Source organism: Gorilla gorilla, chromosome 14 (genome assembly GCF_029281585.2).
Source record: "Gorilla gorilla gorilla isolate KB3781 chromosome 14, NHGRI_mGorGor1-v2.1_pri, whole genome shotgun sequence".
Classification (NCBI taxonomy): domain Eukaryota; kingdom Metazoa; phylum Chordata; class Mammalia; order Primates; family Hominidae; genus Gorilla; species Gorilla gorilla.
Window position 1 is genome coordinate 47,668,919 of NC_073238.2, and position 22,422 is coordinate 47,691,340.

Consider the following 22,422-nt stretch of genomic DNA (forward strand, 5'->3'; position numbering starts at 1 on the left):
CCCACGTGGAGAAGGCGAAGTTGGGAAGGGGCAGCCCTCGCGAAGGGCCACTTGGTCTGGGCACTTATTCACTGGGGTGGAATGGGATGGCAGCGGAGCAGGGGACAGCCTAGGCGAAAAGGCCGCCCGGGGGCAGCGCCTCCAGGTAACCCGTCCCGCGGCCCGCCAGCATGGAGCACCAGGCCGGGCTGTCAGCGCGCGCGTCCGGCACGGAGCCCACACCCACCGGGAGGCGCGGCGGGAGGGCGCTCGGGGCCCGGCCCAGGGAGGGTGGTGCCCGCAGCCCGCTCGCCCCGGCCTTGGGCTCTGAAACTCATGCCCTGGAGCCCAGGGCAGAGGAGGGCGGCGGGCCCGGGCGGGCTACGCGGCCGGCGCCTCCCCCGCCCCCGTGGGTCCCGGCGTCTCCGGGGCACTGACCTGCCAGCCGCCTCTCCCGGACGTTCTTCCACAGCAGATCCCAGGCTCTGGCCGTGGAGTCCCGCAACTGCTCACTGATGGATCTCCTGAGCTGCGTTTGGCAAGGTTTCCGTTTGCTGGTCATCTTAGATCCGTCCTCATAACGACCGGCGGGCTCTCCACCGCCACTCCCGCGTGGCCCGCGACTCAGACTCCTGGCGACTGAAGAGGACGGACGCGGCACTCCCGCCGGGGTCCCGGGACCCAATGCGGGCGCGACATGGGTTGGTCCGGCGCTGGGAGGCTGCGCCACGCGCGAGGACCGGGATGCCTGGCCACCAGAAGCGCCGCGCTAGGTTATTAACCTCTGCGCTCGCCAACTCCTCTACTCCTTTCCCACTTTCCTTCTCCTCCCCTCCTCCCCTCCGTTGGGCGCTCCTCCACTCCCCTCCCTCCCCTGCCCTCCCCCTGGCTGCCTCGCGCCCCACTCCTTCCAGGAGCGCGCTTCCCCTTCCCTCCCTCGCCCAACCTGACAGCCTGGTCCCCACGGCCCCCCAGTCAAGGAGCTTCCAGCTTCTTTTCCAGTTTTACCCAGAAATCAGGGGCTGGACCATACTCCTCCTATTTCTTGATACTTTCCTTTATTTTTCAGTTTCAGAAACTACCACCTTCACAACTACAACAACAACAAAAATTTATATATGCCACAGTGAGAGCATAACTCATCCCAGTTTCCCTAAATTCAAGTTACTTGAAGTCAGCTACTCGGTTTGGTTGACATTCTTTTGATGTTCAATATTGGTGATCTGAACATTATGTTAATCCTTCCTGATTTCTTCAATGAAATAATTATCTGGCTGCAAACTACAATTAAATTAATACGGTTTGAAGTGTCAAAATATTATTTCCATTGCATAGCCATTATGAGGAGAAAAATAACTTTAAAATATTCAGGTCAAACCATAAGGAACCTACCTAAAATAGATTTACGTACTTTGAGAAAGCATTACAATCTGTATGCAGTGAAAGAAGTAGGTATTATGAAGAAGTGAAATATGAAAATAGAAGAATTTTAAGGTATTTTAGCCAAAAACGTAAAGTAGGCTTGTAGTTAGAAATGAACTCTGATTCCTGAAGGAAAGAAGGAAAGGTATTGGCTCTTTAAGAAATACATCATCACTGAAGTCCAAGCCCACTTCCTGGACTTCAACTCATTCATAAGGAGAAGACAATACTGTCTCAGGCCTCAGGGTGTCCTGCAATTCACAAAGTTTTGTTTCTGAAGTGCTTTGAGGTCTTCCAAGAAAGTAACTGTGACAACATTTAACTAATTCAGAGATGTGATTAATGCCTTACACCTCAGGTTTGGGGAGGGGAACAAATTTTTCAAAAGGAATTTCTGAATTATTGAATCTGCAAAATTGCTTGAATCTCACTTCTTTTTAAATGTCTTTGTACCAAGCTGCCACATAAGAACCAAAATTTAATCAGATATTCATTTTAATTCCAGGTGCTCCACAGGAAGTTTGAAAATTAAAAGTATTCAGTCCTTCCTCTATTATATAAATTGCTACTGACTTAGGGAATGCAAACTAACCTCTACCTAAAGTATTCCCTCAACACTTCTGCTACACTTCTAGTAAATATTCCCTCCATCAGTTTATCTTGTTGGTAGAAAATGGGAATGACAGGGATGATGGTAAGAAATAGTCTTTATTATCTTATTTTGTTACTTTAAATATTTAAAAATGTTAACTAGTGAAACATACCTCAGAACGAACTAAAAAGTAATGAGATACTTTTTTTTGTAGAATCCTGGTAAACCTTTGAAATAGTCAGTTATGAAGCAATAAGTCATGGATCAGAAACAGACTTGAAACTGTGACAGCCAGTTATATAGACTAATCCAGATTGCTTTCTGGACCCAAGCCAAATACCCTTTTGATTCCATCCTCTGCTTTGTATGCATGTAGAGGTAACAAAATGCTCTGCAAAGAACAAGACTCCTGTTATCTTAAAGTGGCTGCTATACAGTGTAACAACAAAATGTTTATCAATTACATTCCCAGGAAAGTTGTATATTTGACTTTTAGAAGGGATCTCTTGTTGAATCAAACAGATGCAATAGTTTTAACATTATATACACGGGAACAGAACATAACCATTCAAGCTATTTCAGTGATCATTTAGCTCTCAAGAGTGTGGGCCCCTACTACTTTCTATTCTAGCATGTATTTTATATTCAGATGCCACTGATTAGGAGTTTTCCTTAAATGACTAATTTGAAGACTAAATTCTGGAATTGCACATTTGTTTAGTTCTGGCTGTCGGATGGCCCATGAATTGAGGACTGTCCAAGAGAAGCCAGATGAAAGATGGAAATGATCTGCCTGGAACAGGTGCCGGCTGAGCAGTGTGTGCCACCCAGCATGGCCCAGCTCTCTGCCAGCCCCGGCTGCTGGCCCTGTTGGAAGAAACCACACAGCTGTGCAGATGGAGCCGCCACAAATGCCAAGTGTTCCAACCTCAACAGGAACCTCAGGGCTACTTGGAGTACTCTGTACAGCATCCGCTCTCATTCTCCCCAAGATCTGTTTCAAAGCTGAACCTTAGGTAGCATCCCCTGTGGGGCCTTCATCAGATGAAAATATCACCTATTAGGAGAAAAGAACTCAGGTAACCCCCTAGCCCTACCTCCCTTCTTGCTTACTCTCTTCCCTCCCATCGCAGCAGAAGAGGTGTTGCTCTTCCAGCCCGATACCACGTCCCTCACCTGTGTTGGGCTTTCTTTCCCTTCTTGTCCCTACAGGTACTTTGCTACATTGGTTATTTCCTCTCCCTCACATACCCTCAATCTCTGCCTCTCCACAGGCTCAACCCTCCAGTCTCACCCTGCTTTTAAATAAACCAAAACTAAAATAACAGCAGCCATCCTAAAGCACACTGCCTCTACCCTGTGTCCCTGGGAAAAGAAGTCTTTCCCTGTCAACACTGCAATCTGGGCTTCCTCCCTTCCTCGATGAGCATGATCTTGCCAAGGTCACCAATAATCGTCTGGTTGCTAAATCTAACGACGTGTTCCAGTTATTGTTGTCCTTTCCAGGGTGCATGGACCATTGGACACTGCAGCCCATTTCCTTCCTCTGACACAGGCTTGTCTCGTGGCTGTCAGGCGACACCCTCCCCTGGGTTCCTCCTTTTCACAGATGGCCTCACATGGTCCTTCTTAAGGCCTGACAGGCTATAGATAGAAAGTATACGTGGTTAAGAGTGTGGCTAAAGGCAGTGTCCCGTTTGATTCTGCATATGTTTCTGCCTCTCAGTAGTACCTCCCTAGACGATTGCATTGTGGATTAAATGAAATAATCCATTTGGCACATAGAAAGGACCTAACCTATGCTTCCAACAACAATACTATTATAATTACATTACTGTCCTAGCCCAAATCTATCCTGAGCCCTTTCAAGAAGACTTCCCTGACACCTAACCAAAATAGCTCCTTCTCACGGCTTCCAGTTTAGTTTTCCTTATAGCACTTCGACTTCCAGACATTGTGTTTGTTTGTTTGTGGTTGGTCTCCCAGGCAGACTGTGAGCTCCATAAGAGCTGAGGCCCTGTCCGTCTTACTTGCTTGTGCATCCTCAGTGCCTAAAACAGTCCCAGACAGTTATGATCAGTAAATACTTGCAGAGTAAATGAATGATTCTACTCTAGGGCCATGTATTGTTTCCCTTCCTGATGGGTATCTCCAAAACTTTCCTTCCAAACCTGCTCTTTCATCTCTATTTCCTATGTGAGCCACCTGGTGCTACCACCCATCTAGTGACTGAGAGAGAAATCTAGAAGACATCTGAAACTCCTCCATACATCCTATGCTGCTTCAATCTTCCCCCACTTCTCTATCTCCTGAGTAACTGATTTAGTTCAGGTTTTCTCTTTCCCTTCCCTGAATTTCAGCATAAAAAGAGTCCCATTTGAAAGCTCTTGGTCGCACTGCACTCTACGTCTTTATACATTAGCTGTGCTTGAATGCCCTTACCCTAATTTTTTTGTTCTTCACTCATCCTTTGAGATTCAACTCAGATGTACTCAGATGTCACCTCCTCCTTAATCCTTCTACAAATCCCAGTGGCTGGATGGATTCCTCTTCCATTGTGTTTCTTCCATGCTTTGGGGATACTGCCAGAGGAGCACTTATCAAAGAGCCAGAGTTCAGTGTCCTTACCTGTTTCTTCTCAGCTGTCCCTTCAGTCCTGAGTTCCTCCAGATAGGACTAGTACAGAACTTTTATTTCTCAACCTCTTGTACCTTTTTCAGTGAACAGCACATAGTAGGAGTAGGATCATTTACTGACTGAATGACTATTCCTATAGTTTTAAATGACTGGTTACCACTAGGATCTGCTCCTTAGTCTAGGTGTAAATTTTAAGGATGCTTATGGTGATATTGCTTCATTCTCATTAATTATCACTCTTTTCTTATATAATATTTATTAATTTTAAATATAGAGGTAATACATACTGATAATTATAGTTTTTTAAACACAAAAATTATAATAGAAACATTAAAAGTACCTGTAATATTACCAAAAAGAGAGCTGATAACATTTGAAAATTTTCCTTTTTATTTTTTTCCTTGCATATTAAAAAAACTTGGAAGAATTTTTATACCAAGTTTTTAATTTTTTTTTCACTAAGCAGTAGATTGTGAGCATTTTTCCAACGTATTTTCTTTTAAAATGTAGTTTTTAATGAATATATAAAATTCTGTGGGATAAACACACTATAATTTATTTTAAAGCTTTCACAATTTTGAATATTTTTCTCCAAATTTCTACAATTACAAATAATCTTGTGATAAATAACTTTGACAAATGAAAAGATATATATTTTTTTCTCCTTCTCTTACTGCTATGTAATAAGACCCATCACCATTGCCTCTCACAACCACAGGCAATAAGCAGGACTTGCCACCCACCACCTGCATATCTGAATGCCAACAACTCTGCAATTCCATTACATTTTTATCCCTTCCACTTCCCTCCCATGTTCAACTCTGATTCTGTGCCATCACCCCCTATGGAAGAGTGGAGAAGCATATTCCACGGTCTGCTTGCTGCGGTATTTTTTTTGTTGGAACCCTTTGCTTGAGAATAGAGCCCAATTTCTAACTGTACCAGGCCAGGAATCTTTCGCCAAGAATCCATAGTCACGGTGCATTATTTCATGTTGCTTGCAGCTTTGCTGTGGGGAAATGCCTTCCTTGAGGAGACCCATTTTCCTTTGCTGCAGGGTAGAAGGGTGAAGAGCTCTCGCAACTCTCTCCCTGCATGTTCCTTTCCCAGGAGAGATGGGATGTAGCAACTCTTCCTTTGGTGTATCCTTCGCTCCATTTCAGGGACATGCTGTTAGAGATTGTGAAATGCAATCTCATGTTACTTATTTCCTCATTTTAAAAGTGTTGCTGAAAGTTCTGGAAAAGCTGACTTTTCAAGCTGGGTCCTTGAATCACAGTCACCAATCTGTGCCTGCCCTGATTGGTCTATCTGTGTGTCCCATTGCCATGCTCTGAATCTGCCAGTCTTTGAATGCTAACAATTTTGATTGCTTTTCGGGTTTTGTTCTGTTAATTAAAAAAGCATCAGGCTCCACACTTTCTTGGAAGCAAAATTTAGTGTTAGCTGTAAGCTCTGCATTGCCAATTAATAAGTTTGGCTGTGTTTCATATTTTCCTGATGTAGACTGGTAAATGCTTTGAATCTTCAAGCTCAATGTCATATCATAGTCATCAACTTTACAAATATCACAATTCCTTTCTATATTTTCATGTACACTTTGGGGGGACCATGATTACCATATGGGAGATGTTGGGTAAGTGTCTTACAAATTTCTGATGGCATTCACAGGCCATTGGATTGAAGACGTTTCCAGTGATTGAAATCATCTTGACGACACTTGTGCTATCCTTCAGACTGTCTGTTTTATAAAGGTTGAGTAAGTAATTTAGCTTACCACACAACCTCGCATTAGCATATCGATTTAGGTAATTTGTTATGACTGTCTTAGTATACATAGAGTAGTTTGAGACCTCAAACATACACTGTGAAGCATTCTTCCATTGCTACTGAGCTTCTTAAGGTCAATGAACACGTCATCTGAAGAGCAGTGAAAGCCCCAGTCCCCAGCTCCCATAGGCAGTACAGGGAAGTGGCTGATGGCATAGACAGAGGAGGTAGCCAACTAGGTTCATACCATGGCTCCGCACCTACTAGCTGTGTGATCTCCCTAAGTTACCCATTTTCTGAGTTCCTCAGCCTCAGCATCTATAAAATGGGGATTATAATAATGCTTCCCTCATAGAATTTTTGGCAAGGATCAAATGCAATAATACATGCAAAATATTTAGAATGATTCCTGGCATATAATGAGCATTCATTACATTTTAATTGCTATTGTTGTTGTTACTATTTTGCCTAAACCATTTCTGCAATTCTCATGAGATTCCAGTCCAGCCAAATTCTGAATAGCCTCGTGCTAAACAGCAAGAAGTCACTAATGAGAATTATAAACTAGCACTGGATGTGGGAGGTACGAGAATAGGATTCACATCTTAGCTCTGGGAATGATAAGGTGTAGGAGAGATAGAAGCTATTTGATATCCCTAAACATAGACTTCCTTATCTGTCAAATGCAGCAAGGAACTCTTTGTTCTACCTACCCTGCTCATACTTAAACTATATGTGAGAGTGTTTTATAATTCAAAGTGTCATCAAAATGAAAGGTATTGTAAATAATAGGAAAGTTTAGGGAAAATCTGCATATGGAGCAAGTACATTTCCTACTTGCATGCATAAAAAGATATTTATTCAACAAAGATCTTTATTCCTAGAGTGACACAGGTTTCTCCTGGTGGCCCTAGTTGTGTTCCAACTGCTGACATAAATCAAGGCTGATTAAGTATGTTTACTGGTGTGGACACTTGAAAGGGGCTGGGACTCTTGTCACCTTCCATGGGGTAACCCTCCACTCCAGTTATATTTATTCCACAAATATGTATTGAAAAAACCTTTGGCATCTCTAAAGACAGGCAGCATGTGTTCCACATTCTAGAGGAAAATCTTTTGGAGATATCTCAGTACTAACTCCCACCTTGTTCATTAATCTATGTAGGTATGGCATTTTCTTTAGGAATTTCATCATTAATAAGACCTTGCTCTAGCTTAGCTCTACCCAGGATAATGCATCTTGTAAGCATTATTTAACATAACAAGCACATGAGGTCAGCAGCTACTCTTTAGAAAAACAAAACAAAACAGGCAGGGAAACAAATTCAGAAAAGTTATATGATTTGATCAAGATCATCAGCTAATAAGTTGCGGAACCAAGACTCAAATGTTTACCATCCATCTTTAAATCCAGTCTTTGGGAGGCCGAGGTGGGTAGATCACTTGAGGTTAGGAGTTCAAGACCAGCCTGGACAACATATGAAACCCCATCTCTACTAAAAATACAAAAATTAACCGAGTGTGATGGTGAGAGGTGACAGCATGCTGGCAGTCCTCAGAGCCCTCGCTTGCTCTCGGCACCTCCCCTGCCTGGGCTCTCACTTTGGTGGCATTTGAGGAGTCCTTCAGCCCCCCACTGCACTGTGGGAGCCCCTTTCTGGGCTGGCCAAGGCTGGAGCCCACTCCCTCAGCTTGCAGGGAGGTGTGGAGGGAGAGGCGCCAGCGGGAACTGGGGCTGCGTGCGGCGCTTGCGGGCCAGCTGGAGTTCCGGGTGGACGTGGGCTTGGCGGGCCAGCCCTGCTGGCCCCGGGGCAATGAGGGACTTAGCACCCGGGCCAGTGGCTGCGGAGGGTGTACTGGGTCCCCCAGCAGTGACAGTCCACCAGTGCTGCGCTCGATTTCTCGCCGGGCCTTAGCTGCCTTCCCATGGGGCAGGGCTTGGGACATGCAACCCGCCATGCCTGAGCCTCCCACCCACTCTATGGGTTCCTGTGCAGCCCGAGCCTCCCCGACGAGCACCACCCCCTGCTCCACGGTGCCCAGTCCCATCGACCACCCAAGGGCTGAGGAATGTAAGCGCACGGCGCAGGACTGGCAGGCAGCTCCACCTGCAGCCCCTGTGTGGGATCCACTAGGTGAAGCCAGCTGGGCTCCTGAGTCTGGTGGGGACGTGGAGAGTCTTTATATCTAGCTCAGGGATTGTAAATACACCAATCGGCACCCTGTGTTTAGCTCAAGGTTTGTGAGTGCACCAATCGACACTCTGTATCTAGCTGCTCTGGTGAGGACGTGGAGAGTCTTTATGTCTAGCTCAGGGATTGTAAATACACCAATCAGCACCCTGTGTTTAGCTCAAGGTTTGTGAGTGCACCAATCGACACTCTGTATCTAGCTGCTCTGGTGAGGACATGGAGAGTCTTTATGTCTAGCTCAGGGATTGTGAATACACCAATCGACACTCTGTATCTAGCTCAAGGTTTGTAAATACACCAATCAGCACCCTGTGTTTAGCTCAAGGTTTGTGAGTGCACCAATTGACACTCTGTATCTAGCTGCTCTGGTGAGGACGTGGAGAGTCTTTACGTCTAGCTCAGGGATTGTAAATACACCAATCGGCACTCTGTATCTAGCTCAAGGTTTGTAAATACACCAATCAGCACCCTATGTTTAGCTCAAGGTTTGTGAATGCATCAATCGACACTCTGTATCTAGCTGCTCTGGTGGGGCCTTGGAGAACCTGTGTGTGGAAACTCTGTATCTAACTAATCTGATGGGGACATGGAGAACCTTTGTATCTAGCTCAGGGATTGTAAACGCACCAATCAGCGCCCTGACAACACAGGCCACTTGGCTCTACCAATCAGCAGGATGTGGGTGTGGCCAGATAAGAGAATAAAAGCAGGCTGCCTGAGCCAGCATTGGCAACTGGCTCGGGTCACCTTCCACACTGTGGAAGGTTTGTTTTTTCGCTCTTTGCATTAAATCTTGCTACTGCTCACTCTTTGAGTCCACGCTGCTTTTATGAGCTGTAACACTCACCGTGAAGATCTGCAGCTTCACTCCTGAGCCCAGCGAGACCACAAGCCCACCGGGAGGAACGAACAACTCCAGACGCGCTGCCTTAAGAGCTGTAACACTCACCGCGAAGGTCTGCAGCTTCACTCCCGAGCCAGCGAGACCACGAACCCACCAGAAGGAAGAAACTCCGAACACATCTGAACATCAGAAGGGACAGACTCCAGACACGCCACCTTAAGAGCTGTAACACTCACTGCGAGAGTCCACGGCTTCATTCTTGAAGTCAGTGAGACCAAGAACCCACCAATTCCAGACACAATGGCATACACCTGTAATCCCAGCTACTCGGGAGGCTGAGGCAGGAGAATTGTTTGAACCTGGAAGGCAGAAGTTGCAGTAAGCTGAGATCATGCCATTGCACTCCAGCCTGGCCAACAGAGCAAGACGCCATATCAAAAAAAAAAAAAAAAAAAAAAAAATCCAGTCTCATTCTCTTCTCCCTACAGCTCCCTTGCCATTCTTCAGAGGCCATAGGATAATGTCCAAAGTTGTCCCTTTAACTTGATAGGCTATTTCCCCACTAGTTTGTAGAAATTTGGAGGTTGTCAGATAATATATTATGATCAGTATAGAAATGTCTTCTCCATCAGCAATGAGATTAAACCTATTTCATTCTTTAAAGTAATCTAGAATTATTTCACCTTATATTTAAATCTATCATTAAGCCCTTGGAAAACGTCTGGTTATCTAAAATGATTTCTAAGACTGAGTGCATTTTAAGGGAATGATTACTTCAAAATAACTGGTCTCTGATTCTTTCAGATAAACAAGGGGTTATGAGGACACAGACTGGGTTCTGCCAATGTCCTGCAACATTTCCTTGTTATCAGTAACAGAACTCTTAGGAGTTTAAACAAAGTGTCAATTTATGATGTTTAGAAATGGGGGAGCCTCAAGATGTAATTCCCTCTTTCTTCAACAAAAATAGTTCAAAGGCAGTCGATTTTTTTTTCTTCTGAGACGGAGTCTCACTCTGTCGCCCAGGCTGCAGTGCAATGGCGCCATCTCAGCTCACTGCAAACCCCGCCTCCCAGGTTCCAGCTATTCTCCTGCCTCAGCCTCCCAAGTAGCTGGGACTATAGGCGCGTGCCACCACTCCCGGCTAGTTTTGCGTATTTTTAGTAGAGACAGGGTTTCACCGTGTTAGCCAGGCTGGTCTCGATCTCCTGACCTCATGATCCACGCACCTCGGCCTCCCAAAATGCTGGGATTACAGGCGTGAGCCACTGCTCCTGGCCAGCAGTCGATTTTTTTAAACTTTAAGTGTCTTCCTGTTAGTGCCTTATGATCACATCGTTAATAAAAGGAGAGTTATTAGTTTTAAGAGTATCTGGGGCAATGGAAATTACTTTTATTATTTAATACACATTTTCCTTCTGTGTAGACAGAAGGACATATTGTTGATCGTTGAACAATATAGGATTGAACTGCATGGGTCCACTTATATGTGGATTTTTTTTCTTTTCTTTTTTTTTTTTTTTTTTTTGAGACGGAGTCTTGCTCTGTCACCCAGGCTGGAGTGCAGTGGCGCAATCTCAGCTCACTGCAAGCTCCGCCTCCCAGGTTCATGCCATTCTCCTGCCTCAGCCTCCTCAGCAGCTGGGACTACAGGTACACGCCACCACGCCCGGCTAATTTTTTTTTTTTTTTTTTGTATTTTTAGTAGAGACAGGTTTTCACCGCATTAGCCAGGATGATCTCGATTTCCTGACCCGTAATCTGCCTGCCTCGGCCTCCCAAAGTGCCGGGATTACAGGCGTGAACCACCGCGCCTGGCCTGGATTTTTTTTCAAAAACAGTTACACCGAGTGTGCCTGCCTCCCCTTCCACCTCCTCTGCTTCTTCCTCTGCCCTCCGAGACAGCAAGACCAACCCTCTTTTATTCTTCCTTCTCATCAGCTTACTCAATGTGAAGACAATGAGAATGAAGACATTTGTGACAATCCACTTGCACTCAATGAATAGTGAATATATCTTCTCTAACTTACTTTATTGAAAGAATATAATATATAATACATGTAACATAACAAAACGTGTTAACCAATGGTTTATACTAATGATAAGGCTTCCAAATTAACAGTAGGCTATTCGTAGTTAAGTTTCTGGGGAGTCAAAAGTCATACTTGGATTTTAGACTGTAGCTCGGGGGAGTAGGAGGACCTGGTCCCCCTAACTCCTGCATTGTTCAAGGATGTATTAGTCCATACTCACACTGCTGTAAAGAACTACCTGAGACTGGCTAATTTATAAAGAAAAGAGGTTTAATTGACTCACAGTTCCACAGGCTGTACAGGAAGCATGGCTGGGAGGCCTCAGGAAACTTACAATTATGGCAAGAGGCAAAGGAGAAGCAAGCACATCTTACCATGCTGGAGAGGAGAAAGAGAGTGAAAGGGGAATTGCTACACACTTTTAAACAACCAGATCTCATGAGAACTCACTATCGTGAGAACAGCAAGGGGGAAATCCACCCCCATGATTCAATCACCTCCTACCAGGTCCCCCCCAACAATGGGAATTACAATTCAACATGAGATTTGGGTGGGGACACAGAGCCAAACTATATCAAAGGGTCAACTGCATTTACCTTCCATATGAGAAAATACTATATTTTCTATATCACTTCAGTAGTGGTCATTCATTGCTAATAATATATTTGTTGTAATTATTTTTATATATTATTTTGCAAGTACCATTTAAAATAAAAATGTCTGATATTACTTAGTGTGTTAGGCCATTTTTGTGTCACTATAAAGAAATACCTGAAGCTGGGTAATTTATAAAGAAAATAGATTTAATTAGCTCATTGTTCTGCAGGCTGTACAAGTGTGGCACCAACATCTGCTTGGCTTCTGGTGAGGGCCTCAGGAAGCTTACAATCATGGTGGAAGGGGAAGGGGGCAGAAGGATCACATGGCAAGAACAAGAGCAAGGGTGAGGGACAACCAGCTCTTGTGTGAACTGACTGAGTGAGAACTCACTCATCACCAAAGGGATGGTGCCAAACTATTCATGAGTGATCCGTCCTCATGATCCATTCACCTCCCACCAGGCTCCACCTCCAAACACTGGGAATCACATTTCCACATAAGATTTGGAGGGGACAAACATCCAAACCATATCAATAAGGGAAAAACGACAAGTTCAAATCGATCTTTGGAGTCCTGAGAAATCTTTTGGATTTAACGGATTTTATTGATACCTCTATTTTATTTGTGTAACCCTGGGTCTCTGTTTTATCTCTCTTTGCATCCCCTGTTCCTGGAACATTGCTTGGCACATGGTGATCTCAACAACAACAACGACAACCACCACAACAACAAAGGTTGTTGAATTTGATTTTCTTAACTTTTAGGTCTTAGCATAGCTGTCCCCTCTTTGGAAGCCTTTCCTGTCCATTTTATGATCAAATTTCACTAAACTCTGACCAGAACATATGTCCACATAATATTTTGTGATTATTTTTTATTCCTTGCTTGACTTGCCCCTTCACTAGATTGTAAATTCCATAAGAGCAAGGACCTTGTCTTTCTTTCCAGAAACTGATTCCCAGCACCTAGAGCAGTGTTTGATACACAGTAGATGCTCAAGGAATCACACATCATTTGCCAAGAAAGCTAGTGCCATCAGTGGAAATTATCAATCCTAGAAGAGTCTGTCCTGCATCATCTGGAGAGCTTAAATATTTCAACTCACAACTCCAGGACCTTTGTCTCCACTCCACTTCACCCATGTACTCCCAGGGACACACGCTGGGCCAAGTCACTATCACTGTGCTTCCAGAATCTTGAACCTTTATCTTAGTTTCTATACGGACCTTGTATCCTTTTAGCATTCCTCATCTTGTCTCATGATCTTTGTTTGCTTTTCCTTTACTTAATCAGTCCTTTTTCTTGACATCATGCCTTCGGTTAAGTTCCATGAACCAGACTTTCAAAACTTTCTCAGTACACACACACATGTACACACAGAGCTATTTTATTTCTTAGTTACTCCATGTCTATCTGGCAAAACCCCTCTTTCTAGTCTTATATGCAGGCCACCACACACTGTCAATGAAGTTCCAAAACTGCACAGACTGATGACATGATGCCAATGGGGTGAGAATTATCAGCAAAATCTTTGCCATGTCTCTAGCAGGGTCTGGTTCCTGTTTTCCAGAAACAGTCACAGTGGTTAGCTTAAATCTTCATCACTGTCCTCAAGGCCCTGGTACACTTTCTTCCTCTTACCCTCAACACCAATACTTGTCAGATACTCACAGAAGAAATAGAGGAACTGGCAGTTCCTTAAATAAACCACACTCTCTGCCTCAGTGCCTTTGCACGTGTTCTTCTGCCTGGAGCACACTGACTTCTTTTCTAAAGTTACACCTAAGCCCCACAAAGTAACAGTTTTATTCCTACATTGGATTATAACCCTCCTGAGGGTAGGAAGTGGATTTTTAATGTCTGCATCCCTAGTAGTGAATGCAGTGCTCAGAACATAGTAAATGCTCGATATATATTTACTGAATGAATTAAGCATTGAAAACTGGGGCTGCAGAGTGGGCTAGAGAAGCTAGATATGCCTATGCATTACCCTTCCAAATGTTGAAATATTTAGCATTAATCCATTAAAAAGATAGAAAATGTACATACAAACACTTAACTATTAAGTCACAGTTGATTAAATCGCCATGAATTATAGGAAATTTCATAATAGCCATGCATTATGGGTGAATGTGATGAACAACGTTTTGGAATATTTGATCAAGCTGATTAATTTAAAACATTACTTAAGGTTCCCCCCACCCCCAAATCCACAGTTTACACTTGATAAAACTAATGCTATCATAGATTAACCCCTTCTCTCAGCCAGGCACAGTGACTCAAGTCTGTAATCATAGCATTTTGGGAGGCCAAGCCAAAAGGATTGCTTGAGGCCAAGAGTTCGAGACCAACCTAAGCAACATCATGAGGCTCCTTCTCAACAAAAAATAAAATTTAAAAACATAATAAAATAAAATCTTTACTCCACTCAAACCAGAGTGGGAGTTTGGAGTGTTCTTTGTGAAAAGATAAATGCACAGTCATCAGTATTTTAAAAATATAATAAAAATGAAATGGGTTACTCTTAATATTTAAGAGTTTATCATGAATTTAACGTGCAAGTTTGTTGTGTGTCTGAATGGGAAAACAATATTTTTTTAAATGTCCCATCTAGGGGAAAAATACGACTTCCTTGTGGGCAAGGTGTGTGTGGTTTTAAAGGAGAATAAAATAACGATTAAGAAAAAGAGGAGGCCGGGCGCGGTGGCTCACGCCTGTAATGCCAGTTCTTTGGGAGGCCGAGGCGGGCGGATCACGAGGTCAGGAGATCGGGACCATCCTGGCTAACATGGTGAAACCCTGTCTGTACTAAAAACACAAAAAAATTAGCCAGGCGTGGTGGCAGGCGCCTGTAGTCCCAGCTACTCGGGAGGCTGAGGCAGGAGAATGGCGTGAACCCGGGAGGCGGAGCTTGCAGTGAGCTGAAATGGCGCCACTACACTACAGCCTGGGAGACAGCGCGAGACTCCGTCTCAAAAAAAAAAAAAAAAAAAAAAAGAAAGAAACAGGAGAAAAACTATAGGGTATGCATGAGAAAAGAAAGGTAGCTGTTACATGAAACCAGGAGAACAGAAAGGGGCTCAAATACAACATATAAAAGGGCTGGAGTAGGAACAGAAATTGCGGGAATTTACTCTGGAGAGAGGTGACTGCAAGAGGTAAAAAACTCTGGACTCGAATCAGCTGGGCACCTTCCACACTGATGTGAGATGATCACAAAATGAAGGGACTGAGGCTCACGTGAGCCTCAAGCAGTAAAGGTCCTGGGTTCCTAGGAGATGAGGGTAAGAAAGGGATGCTGAAGGGAATGGGGGAGTCTGTGGGGAAGGGTGGGAAGAGGTGGACCAAACAAACATCCACAGCTTTGAGGCTCCTAATAGAGAAATCTAGAAAGTAACAGGAATTGGGAACAGGAGGTGCTGGAAGATTTTTCTAGAGCCTTTAATCGAGCAAAGGGAACTAGGCAGAATAAAGGTATGCTTCTCATGTGCATCAACAGTACACAGCTGGTGCCTCTGCATTCACTGCACAGTTATAAGGTTAAACTGTGTATCTGAACACCTCTGTACGCTGGACGGCGACAGTCGGGGCTGGAGAAGGGAGCCCTGCCAGGGAAGGTAAGGGGGGTACCAAGACTTGAGATTTCCCTCCTTGACCCTTAGGTAGTAGCAGCCAAGACTGAACACAAGATTATCTAGAAGATAAAATGCCACGATTTCATCAAAGGGCTTTGTGGATGAATAGTGGGAGAGTTAAATACTAAATGCAATTCTTCAGGTTTTAATACCTTGAAGAATAAATCATGCTCACTGTAACCCTCACCCATGAACTATAAATTCATTGCAGGTCAGGTGATGGACTAGTAACACATTTTGCTCGGATTGTCTTCTCTCTACTCAGCATGGCTTTCTTGGTACAATTATAAAACGTAGTAGTTTTCACTTGAGCCATTAATTGCTGCTGCTCACAAATCCCTTTCTGTTCTTTTCCTAATTTCTTTTCAATGCTTTTCTTTTACTTTTTTTGTGCCACCCTCATGTTTTTAAATATGTTTATTAAGGTATTATTAGCATACCAAAAATACATCCATTGATAGTTTTCTTTTTAAAATTTTAGGCAGTTGTTTTCTTAATAATGCCAGTTAGAAACTTTTATCACTAAAAGTGATATATATATATATCACTTTTGATATATGTATCAAAAATTATATAGAATTTTTTTCTAGGTATAGTATCATAGATACAGAATGGCTTATACTTGCTTAGTATGTCAATGAATGTATCACTTATATGTATATATTACTGGACTACTATTGTCAAAAATGCTTGCAAATAATACTTCTTGCCATTCTATTACAGTTAGCTTAAGAAAGACAGGATCAAGGATAGAACTCTGTCACAGACCCTGGAGGGATTTAATAAATATTTCTGAGGCTGATAGCCAGTATTTGTTTTTAGATAACTGAAGTTCCCTGTAATCTGGACACTGTAAATTTTCAGAGCGAGGTTATCTCCAAAACTTTCACTTTATTATTCTAAAAAAGATTATTTAGAAATAACTTCATCTTCCTGTTTCTAACCTTAGTTCTTTTATTATTTCTAATAAGGCCATAAAAACTTAATCGGGTACCTGCTTTGGATTTTAGATTTTTTATTTTCCTTTTTAAATTTTCTAAACACCTGCCTAACCAACTAACCAAGCTTTGCTTCCTTCCCTACCATTCATTCCTGCCATGTGATTCTGGGAAGTTTCCCCCTTAGTTCACTAAGCTCTTTAAACACCTGCAGCTCAGTAACAACGATAGTATTGTCTGGCTATTTTACTTAGCAATGAGTTGATTTACCTGTCAAGATAAACTTCACTATACATATTATTGGACCTCTGGATTAATGCCTTATAAAATAGCACGTTTGTACAGTCCTACGAGTTTCATAAACATCAAACACTGATTTCATGTGATAGGCCGGATATTATATCAACATTTAGTGAAAGGAGCTTATTGCTGGGGGTTCAAAGATGAACTCTTATGAAAGCTAACCTTTTGGATTCAAGCTAAAAGTTTATTTTCTATGAGGGATTTTGAGTCATATGACAGGAGGTTACCCATGGCCTGTGAGAGAATACCACTTAAGTATCTGGTAGTCTAAGTCTGCCTTAAAAATACATTAAAATCAGTATATAGCCAAGTGATTAATGGCAGCATTAACAGCATGCACATTCACGATCTTTCTGCCGCTATGGAGATAATATATCAAGAACAAGGGAAAAGCATATTTTTTATCAGGTCAGAGATGAGCTTTATCATAGTTCAAATGACTTAATTTTTGACTACTTTTCTTTTACAAAATGTATGTTAGACATAAAAAAAGAATGTTTCCAGCTGTTTCCAGATCTTCTTTCAATTTATTTCTAATAAAGCACACATTTGGGTAAAAACTTCAAGCTGAGTTTTGAAAGCTGCAGACAGTTCTCTGCCTTAAACAGTTAATCAATGACACATACAAGCTGGCTTCAGTTAAATTCAGTCTGTGATATCTGCGATTCAGTTAACTGCATTAAGGAGAAAAAAGATTAAAACTATCACTTCCCAAAGGTGAGTAGCTCTCAAAAAAAAAGAAGGACAAAAAAATTTTTAGATAGTAAAAACAACAATAAAACATACCTCATGTATTAGAACCCCCAGCAGTAAGCTCCTTATGGTTTCATAGCCATTTGTTTAATTCTTGAGTGTCCCAGTGATAGATTTGCATTAAGCCGGTCTATTTCTGCTTTCATCCTCATCAGAAAAGCATCCCAAAGTAAGATGGCATCAGGCTGCCTATCTAGCATGCCTTTATCTTATTATATAATGTAAATCAATTAGAGGCAATTTTGGGGAAAACTCAGTTCTCACTGAAAGTATTTTTTTCCTGCCTGTATCCAATATTGTAGTGGAGTGTGATAAGGATTTCAAATTGAACTACATTTAAGAAAGTGTGTTGTTTTAGGTGAATTTAAGGATTTAGTAATCTCTCACAATTAGTGCATATTAATTTACATCTGTCATGGCCAGATATGTGGCCATTTGGAAAAAGTGTTCCAAAGGCCCAGTAACTATAAGAACTCTCCCCAGCTTCCCGATAATGTGGTTTGGGGCTTCCTTCCTCTTTCTCTTTCTTATTACTGCTGTTTGGTACTGCTTGTACCCCAGTCTCTCCCCCTTACTTCAAACACTTCTTATCTCAGGGGAGTAAACCCCATGACTCATATCTGCCTCCACTTCCTCCTTAAAGCCCCCACCAACTCTTCTCAATGTGTCCCAAGCTAGGTCACATCTAACCAGCCTCCCTCCTCGATCCTGGCCCAGTGCCTGTAACATAGAAAAGCTCTTTCAGTGAAATGGTACTCCTGAGAATCGTAGATAGATCTATGCCGGCTCTCTTTATACTCAAATGTCATAATTAACATTCACTCACTCAACAAATATTTGTTGGGTACCTTCTATGTACCAGACACTGTGTTGGGCACATAGTATAAAGGCATTATATGCATGCAGCTCTGTCTTTCACTATGGGCTTTCAAAAATTAAGAAAAATAATGAGTGACTAGGATGGAACAATTTATCCCTGTTTCCTCCTTTCTGTTTTTAGCAAGAAACAGCAGCAGCAGCAGCACCACCACCACCACCACCACCTTTGAAAACATCAAGTTCAGGAAACATTTACTGGACATCTACTATATCCTGGGCTCTGTGCTTGGTGCTGGAGATAGCAACATAGGAACAAAAGGGCCTGTGCTGCGAAGGGTCTTAAATAAGAATGTAGACAAGGAAAGCTTTGAGAATGAGAGTCTGGACAGAAACAAGGTGGTGGCTGCAGATATGAGGCAGGCCAACTAACCCTCCTCTGAGCAGCACTCAGAGGAGCCGGCCCACCATTTAGTGTGTCTCCCATGGGGTTAGGCAGGCAGGAGTTTCCGGCCTCCAGGAAACTCTTCTGGAAGGCCCTTCCTATACTCCTTGTTAGAGATTCCAGCACAACACATTTATATCCCCTACTGGCATCTCTGACCAAGACCATGGAAGCCACCAGTAGCTTGGAGCCCAGGTGAGCTGCAGACTTGGGAAGTGAGTGGGGCTACCAGATTTAGCAAATAGACACACAGGGTGCCTAGTTCAATTTGAATTTCAACTAAACAAACAAATAATTTTTCCCTATATGTCCCATAAAATGCATTGGTGTCTGTATTGTTCTGCATTTTATCCCACCACTCTACAAGTGGGGTGACATCTTTACTTCTGTTTAGCTTCATCAGGCATCCTAGACCAGTTCAGAAGTAGCCTCCTCCCACCCTTGTCAGCCTCTGAAAGCATTGAGACATTTGGCAGGTGCCTCTGTTGTTTCGTTTTTCTGCTGACACAGATGAAATCTTACCTGCTCCTCGATCTCCACTGCCAAATTAAATTTGGCCTTTTGCAGCGAAAATGCATACCACTCTTGCTGAGCTTTTCTCCCTTCAAATACCTTGAAAAATCACCATCTTTATTCCATTTCAGTGCACTTGACGTTAGTTACCAAAAAAATAATGCCCACTTCAAAAAAGCTTACATTTAAGTTAATAACGTTTTCTAATGGATCCTTATTTGTCTGTCCTGAGCAAAGTTAATGGTGTGGAAACAGATCTAGTAGTTCAAGGCAAATGGAAATCAACTTGAGAACATATTTTTCTTCTAATCAAATGTCACTTGTTTTAGGCTTGTACAAAGGATCTGAAAGCTCACTTTCTATTTGTTTAAAAATGTGTATATATGTTCATACATGCACATATAAGTGCATTACATATATTTTTTACATACAGTTTTTTTTTTTGAAGGCAGTTGGAAGAAATTTCCCTTGCTTTGAGAGATGCTTATCATTAATGGAATAGAAAATCACCGGGCTTGGCTCACAGTTGCCCCCCAGTAAATATCTGTTAAGTGATTCAAGAAATATCGATCAGTTCATAAGCTTTTAATTGTTTAACCTTAATTTCTCCAGATGTTTCTAGTGTTACATTCAAAAGATAAATTATCATGATAGCTTAAAGTATTAGAAATAACTGGAAGCTACATGAGAAAGTACATAAGCTTATTGTTCATGGCCTTTATCCTAGATGTTTTCCAGTTGAGCTCTGCTATTTGCTGGAACAATTTATAGCTTCTCTGGTGTTTCTGCTTTCTCATCTGTAAAATGAGGACAATAATATTCCCTGCCTCATAGGACTGTTGCAAAGATTAAATAAGATCATATTTATAAAGTACTTAGAACAGGGCCTGGCACATATAACCATCAATCACTGGGAGCTTTTTAAACTGAATCTATTGTAAGCACCTATACTAACCACCTTTGATCCTTCTAGAATCAAATAAATGATTTGATCCTCCCAGAATCAAATGAATTCCTAGAATGAATTAATTTTGATATTTATGGGCCACTTTTGCTGAATTTCCATACATCTCTCACTCTCAGCAGGGTCTGGAGAATAGGGAACAATGGTTTTCATGGTACAATTAGTTTGAGAAGAAGAAATACACGTACAACACTGCTAATACCATTTAAAAAATATTCTAGGATTTATTTGGTGCTTGGTTATAATTTAATCAGTATCCTGGTATTTTGCAGCATTCTTAGGTAAAACAAAATTGTATTTTCTGAATGTCACTCTGCTTTCCTTTGACATACCTTCTTTTCTTTTCTTTTCTTTTCTTTTTTTTTTTTTTTTTTTGAGACAGAGTCTCATTCTGTCTCCCAGGCTGGAGTATAGTGGCGCAACCTTGGCTGACTGCAACCTCCGCCTCCCAGGTTCAAGTGATTCTCCCGCCTCAGCCTCCCAAGTGGCTGGGATTACAGGTGCCCACCACCACGTCTGGTTGATTTTTTTTGTATTTTTAGTAGAGACGGGTTTCACCATGTTGGCCACGCTGGTCTTGAACTCCTGACCTCAGGTGATCCTCCCGCCTCGGCCTCCCAAAGTGCTGAGATTACAGGTGTGAGCAACCGCTCCTGGCCACTTTGACATATTTTCTTTAAGTATAGAAATAATAATTTCAAAGAAATAATTAGTTTCGTCTAAAAATCTGTCTCACAGTCAAGATCAATTCACTTCATCTCTAAATAAACAGGCATGAATTATGCTCACAGAAATTTTACATGGGCTCCTCCTCAATAAAAGAAAGGATTTCGTTATCTTTCCTCCTTCAATGTCAATGCTTCTACCATCTGAGCAAAGAGATACTTTGAAATGCTATCCAAGCCTTGTCTACTCTCACCCTTACTAACATCTGAAAGTATGCTCTAGAAAAGGTCAGCACTTGTTTTTTCTTCCCATATCTGCTCTGGTTAAACATCTGTTAGACACTATGTCCTTTCTGAAAAACCACTGAGAAAGTGGACCCTCTTTGGGTCTGCATATGAAGTTGTCAACCACTATGAATTTTAGACTGATGCCATTAAGGATTTCATACTAGACAGCATTTTGTCACCTTACCAAAAATATTTGCTATTTTAAGCATTGTTTTTTCATGGTGAAGGTTAAGAAAAACTTCAACATATAATAAAGAAACAATCTTTTAATTTCATCTTTGCACAGGGTTTCTCTAATTAAAAAGGCAAGAATTGATTAATATGCTGCTTCTGAAAAGGACTCACTGAAGGAAGGTGATGTGCAATAGTAAAAAGGACACTGCACTGAGTTCCCTCCTGCTCCCTGAGTTCTCATCCTTGCTCTGCCGTTGATGAGCTAGAGAATGTTCGGTTGGTCCCTTAAACTCACCAGCTCTCATTTGCTTTCCATTTCTAAAGTGAGAAATAAAACAGAGACCCTCCGAGGTCTCTTTTCTAAAGTTATATAATTACAGGTACACGTTTTATACCTAATGCATGAACTCCTCATTTTTCAATTCAAGGTTTTTATACAATACCATATTTCTTCTATTTCAGAACTGAAATTAGGAAAATGTCATCATGAAATTTATTTCTGTTTGAATTCCAATTAAAGCTCAGACAAAGAAACTTGAAAGAATTGATTGCATCTCAGAAATACCTGCCACATTTTCGACTTACCAAGCAACCAATCAGAAAGAAGTGTGAGGGCCTATGGATTCCCCACTCTGAGTCTCTGTTCATGTGTAACCCCTTTTAATGTAAGCAATCAGACAAATCACTTCAAAACAAAGGTTAGTGAATGAGTCAACAAAAGCCAGAAAAAAGTTTAAAGTATTAGACGTAAGCAGTCGGGGAACATATGTAACCTCCATATATCTGAAAGGGCACAAAAAGTTCATTCCAAATGGATCATTCATCATAAAGTCAGGGGTCGAGTAAATAGGGAGTCATA

At 42.1% G+C, this 22,422-nt stretch overlaps 1 protein-coding gene across 3 annotated transcripts in view; it reads right to left on the minus strand.

Moving 5' to 3' along the window:
• Positions 1–22,422, minus strand: part of STARD13 (StAR related lipid transfer domain containing 13) — a 572,996-nt gene that overhangs the window by 247,405 nt on the left and 303,169 nt on the right. The window contains exon 1 of one of the 3 annotated variants that reach the window (XM_055360571.2): positions 418–813. The exons of the other annotated variants lie outside the window; for them this stretch is intronic. Coding sequence (XP_055216546.1) covers positions 418–541 — 124 coding nt within the window. The 5' untranslated portion in view covers positions 542–813. Of the gene's footprint in view, positions 1–417; positions 814–22,422 lie in introns of those variants that run through there. 3 annotated transcript variants of the gene reach the window in all.